This window comes from Myxocyprinus asiaticus, chromosome 31, assembly GCF_019703515.2.
Source record: "Myxocyprinus asiaticus isolate MX2 ecotype Aquarium Trade chromosome 31, UBuf_Myxa_2, whole genome shotgun sequence".
In the NCBI taxonomy this organism is placed as follows: domain Eukaryota; kingdom Metazoa; phylum Chordata; class Actinopteri; order Cypriniformes; family Catostomidae; genus Myxocyprinus; species Myxocyprinus asiaticus.
The window spans coordinates 657,259-662,946 of NC_059374.1; the positions used below are offsets into that span (position 1 = coordinate 657,259).

The 5,688-nt window shown below is 34.6% G+C and overlaps 1 protein-coding gene across 1 annotated transcript; it reads left to right on the top strand.

Moving 5' to 3' along the window:
• The first annotated feature begins 772 nt into the window (after positions 1-772).
• Positions 773-5,255, top strand: sptssb (serine palmitoyltransferase, small subunit B). The gene has a single exon (XM_051665237.1). The coding sequence runs from the start codon at positions 862-864 to the stop codon at positions 1,102-1,104; it is 243 nt and encodes an 80-aa protein (XP_051521197.1). The 5' UTR covers positions 773-861; the 3' UTR covers positions 1,105-5,255.
• The last annotated feature ends 433 nt before the right edge of the window (positions 5,256-5,688 follow it).

The window sequence follows — 5,688 nt, forward strand, 5'->3', positions numbered from 1 at the left end:
ATCATATAAGTATAGAATATACAGAACTTCCAAATGCTTCCTAAAATTGGATGTGGAGGTTTTTTTTTTCAATTAATATCATTTTTGTAAGGCAAAGATTGCAATGGTCTGTGCCTCCTTGAAGTCAAGCTATTTTTGTATGTGTTCAAATGAGGAATGGGAACGCACTGTCTTCAGTGCACTGTAGTGGTGACCGATCGCATGTATTTCAGGCTCTGGCTCAGACCACTGTTTAAAAATAATCAGTAAATTACTACTTATTGCCATTGGCTTATTAGGAATGCAATCAAAAATGTAATCCAGTAAAGTAACTGTAATCTGATTATGTGCATTTTAAAATGTAATGTAATCCAATTACAAGTACTTAATTTCTGATTACAAAATCCTAATGACATGTATCCATTACTACCCAAAACTATATATACTGTATAATTTCTTCTTTTTTTTTTTCTTTTAATTTTGCGGTGAAATATGAGCTGGACATGTTTCTGTGAGATTCACCCAATCATCATGAAGTTCATAGAATGTCAGTGTGTTGCATTAATATTTATTTCCTTTTACATTCTGAAATACTAATTCAGTTAGTGTGTCACTTCATGATGTCATACGCTCAGCTTCCTGGGATAAAAACTTTATTCAATTTCAACCCAGGGCACAGCCCGAAGAATAAATAATGAGTTACTCATTCACATCATGAATTCAGGTGGTGTCTTTTGAAATGTACTTTAAAGAGATGCACCATCCCAAAGCAGCATTATTACCCATCATTCACAGCAGCTGTTGTGTGTGTGTTCATTGTGCTTTTATTTCAGTGCCTCACCCAGTGTCCTCTCTCACAGCAATACTGTGTCGTCCCAGCGTATGGACATGAAGAGCATGAAGGAGTACGTGTGTTGGTTGTACTATCAGTATCTGCTCATCTCGGGCATCTATGTGCTGGAGCCCTGGGAACAGTCCATCTTCAACACCGTGCTGTTTACCATGCTGACCATGGTCTTTTATACCTCTTACGTGTTTGTGCCCATTCACATGCGGCTGGCGCTGGAGTTCTTCCTGGGGCTGGTTGGAGGTCAACCGGAGAGTGCTGTGGCCCTCATGAACTGAACCTGAAGGAAGATCTGATCTAGGTCACGACTGATCATTGAAAACTCATTCGTTTTCTACTGAGGAACGATGGAGCCAGATGAAATGAGAGCATGACGTCTCGAACCATATTCAGACGCCTACAGCCTCCTGGTTTGCCTGGATTCCTTGGAATGGGAATGTTGTATTGGAAGGATTGCTGTGTGATTGCCAGTCCTCATGTTTTGCATGCTATCAGACACATTTGCACGAGTGCAGCTAATTTCTCGCTTCACTTCCTCATCATTACTGCTCCATTTAAAGAAATTCTGTTTTAACTCCATATTTGACTGTGTGCATGAACAAAAACATCAAAACAAAACATCTGTTATTGCACACTTATTTTTATATTCTGGCACTTTTGTACTTTTGTAATTCCCTATGCAATGTGACTGCTTAAATGAAGATATATACAGTTTGTGAGTCTCTGATGCACTTGATCACACATGGATTGTTAATCTCTTGTCATGCACACTAAATATTACAATAACAGATCAAATCTGCAGCGGCAAAACTCCACAGAAAGCCTAGCAGATTTTCACACATTTGCAATGACCATCATTCACAAATTCTCCACATGCCCCACCCTTTGCATGTTTGTTTATAAAATATTTAGACTAATTTGATTACGTTGAACACATTTTACCATGCTGTAATTCATTCACCTAAAATCAGTGCAGAAATTCGTGGACAGATTTAATCTGGACCTGCAGACACTGTCTGATGTTAATATTTTTTAATCAATACTATTCATTTTATTTTGAGTTGATTATTTATGGAATATATCTATATGTTTTATGTTATATTTTATTACAATAGATGACGTAAACGTGACGTCATACTGCAGGTAACCGTGTTTCCTGTTTTTTTGAGCAGCAGCTTTCAGTGAAGGATATGAGCAATGCTGTGGTTTGAATAATCTGTTAAGAACTATACAATCATAGGTTATTTATGTTAATAAAAGTTATTATAAAGGGGTAACTATGGTTTATAGTGTAGCAATATATGCAGGTTCTTTTTGTACAATTGATGAACCAGATTTAACTTGAAAACTAAAATTATTGGTCTGCATTCAGTAAATCATACTATTTGATGACAATATCAGACTCAATATTCAAACTTATTAACAGCTTTTTTCGATTGAAAAAGTTACTTTCAGCATTGAAAATAAATGCAAAGACAAAGAATCCGGAAGTGCCAGAGCCAGGCATTTGTAAACAGTAACTTCATCTATAGTGCACCCTGGTCATCTTTTGTAGTGATCGACCGATATATTGGTCGGCCGATATTAGCCTTTCACCGATATATCGGTATCGGCGTATATTTTACCGATATGCGCTGATATGAAAACTTTTTTTCAGAACATATAATGCAGAAAACAATGCTTTAGAATTGGTGTCATAGTGTAGTTTGTCCAGCAGAGCGCGCTCCGACTCCATTGTTTACAGAGCTGACTCTGAGCTGATGGTGGTTCTGCAGACAGGATGGAGTTGAACGGTGTGGATTTGAGCGATCTCTTCTCGTTAAATTGCTAACTAGTTTGTGAAATACATACTAGAAAGTTAATAAAAAATTACCCCATCATTTTATATAACTAATATAACATTAACCCTGTCCCTGACAATCATGTCACTCATGTTTATCTTTGCTATTGTTTGCTATGTTAGCCAGCTATAGTTTGTCAGTGCAGTCAGTAATGTAGCAGATTGAAAGGTAAACATCAGAGCATCTTTTTGCAGCTCAGCAGACAACGGTGCGGTGGTGGATTGTGTCTGTTGAGTTTTGATTTCACACTATGTTATTACATAGTTGGTGAGACACAATGCTGGAAAGTAAATAAAGTCCATCTTTTACTCTCCGTGGCAACGAGTTTATAGCTAACTAGCTAATCATGTAGCTACTTTCATTGTTATCAGCTGAGTGGAAGCTAATGAGTAAACATGTATTCACCAAACTGTTTTGTTTAGGATTCACAGATTTGTACCCCCTTCAACCGAACAATTCCAGTTGTTGCATTTATAAAATGTAATATTTAGAAGTCTGGTTTTCCAGACATTAAAATATGATACGTAATAAAAGTAGATTTAATAAATAGTATATTTGCCCTGTGTAAATAATAATATATAGGAATTGTATCTAAAATAAATGAGGGGTGATAAATAAATACAAATACAACAGGCTGGAAAAATAGACATTTATTCATTTTAATATCCTATATATATATATATATATTGAATGTGTTGAAACTTGACACCAGGCAACGCACCCTAAAAACAGCACCGTTAGAACAGTTTAATGCTGAAGAGCCGCTTTAAAGTAATTTTTTTTAAATGTAAATGAGTGTAAATGTCAACATCATCATATATGTCGAAAGGATTGAAGCCTGTCATGCAAAACATGAGCTCACTGATGTCATTAAATATCAGTCTGCTTTATTACTCTATCCATTACTCCTGGTCGGTGGCTTCTGTAAATATTTAGTTTATATGTAGGGTTACGTTCTACCTAAGTTTAATGGTGCAATGCTCAAATATTTAGTAGTGCGTAAATTGTGACTTAGTGCCCATTTATGCCACAACTAGGCTAAGTTGTAACGTACGTATAGCTGGTGCAACCGCCCCTAATGTTTATTTAGCTATTTATTTCATTTTAATTTATTATTTATTTCAATGGTCAGCATTTGACTGATACTAAACAGTACTGATGTTTATTTAGCTATTTATTTTATTTTTATTTATTCTTTATTTAAATGGTCAGCAATTGACTTATACTACACATACAGTACTGATGTTAATTAAGCTATTTATTTATTCTTTATTTTAAAGGTGGGAAATTGACTTATACTAAACATACAGTACTGATTTTTATTTAGCTATTTATTGTATTTTTATTTATTCTTTATTTAAATGGTCAGCATTTGACTGATACTAAACATACAGTACTGATTTGTATTTTATTTTATTTATTTTATTCTTTATTTAAGTGGTCAGCAATTGACTTATACTAACAGTATTGATGTTTATTAAGCTATTTATTGTACTGTTATTTATTCTTTATTTTCACAGTGTTCATTTCTAGAATTTGTTGACAATGTATAATAATAATTTCAAATGTTCTTTGATAAAAATATTTATTTAAGAAAGCAGCCTTCTGAGTACCTTTGCATAGTCATATCAGTGCAAAATCGGTGCACAATCCACATAGAAAAGTTCTGTTTACATTCCAGTTCAAAAACTAAATATATTGGCCATCATATCGGTAATCGGTGCATTTTCCCCTTCTAAAATCGGTCTCAAAAATCCCATATCAGTCGGGCTCTAATCTTTTGCTAATTATACCTGATGTAACCAAATTGCATTTCTTGTGTTATGATTTCTTGATACCATATGCATTTCATATAGTTTTAAATGACTTTTTGGTTGGTTTTTATTACATTTGTTTGTGTATGTGTCACTGTGTTGTCATCACATTTTTAAAAGCTTATGTCTGCAATAATGATGGAGTGACAGAGCGACACTTTTTAAATATGTATTTTGTATTTTTCAGAACTCATTTCACAAAATATCTCTTCTGTTGTTTGTCCTTGTAACAGCATATTGTGCTTGCAGGAAATGTTACACTGGTGTTGGTTTTGAACAGTGATTCTAGACAGGATATGTGTATAAACATTTGAAAGTATAAAGCAGGGAAGCTGCAAAACTGGTTTTCCATGTCTACAGTTATGAGTGTCCTGAGGGCTTGTCTTACACAGCTTTAACAATCCGGTTTCCCCTCGTGAATTTCTGAACACTTCAGAAAATTGGACATAAAGGAGTAAAATTCTATTTCACAGGAAATGCTTTCATTTGAAAAGAGATCCAGCTGGTGTGAATCAGCACATATTAATAAGTACTAAAAGAGAGGGAAAAAAAACAATTTTAATCTTATATTGACACTCTGTTCATCTGAAGTGCAATCATTGTACTTTTTGTAACACTTTTAAAGGACGCTCTAAAGTGCTGTATCTCAAAATTACTGAGGAGCTAAAGTGCCTTCAATTATTTATCATATGTATTGTAAATGTACATCTATGTTAGCAGAGGTTTAGTGCACAGATCATGTTAATGGTCATTATCAGGATAAGTAGAACATAATACACGACTATTACAGTATGTCTATAATGTCTCATTTGTTGTCTCTTTTGTAGTTTTTCACCACTGTTACCCAACACCTGCATCTTGTCATCTTTCAGGATGTTGCTGTCAAATAATACAGTGTGTCTCTATCAGAGATGGATCATATACAGTATCAAACATTAAGTATCAAACCTACATCACAACAAAAATCACGATTCATTACAAAAACAAACGTATGCTGATCTTCACAACCCACGTGAGACATCATGTTAAATGAAACTCTTTTTAATCATATGACAGGTGTTGTGGTTTCTGCCACCTCTGTGAAACATCACTCTTGAAGTCTTGGGGCTTTGATGCCAGAAGATAGACTTTATTATCAGAGATAAAAAAGCAGAGTTGTTCCCAGCACAACAACTCCAGCAAAATGGTTTGCACCCACTTAAATAAA

Excerpts from the sequence above, each read along its gene's own strand:
- sptssb (XM_051665237.1), top strand. The coding sequence starts at position 862 with ATGGACATGAAGAGCATGAAGGAGTACGTGTGTTGGTTGTACTATCAG.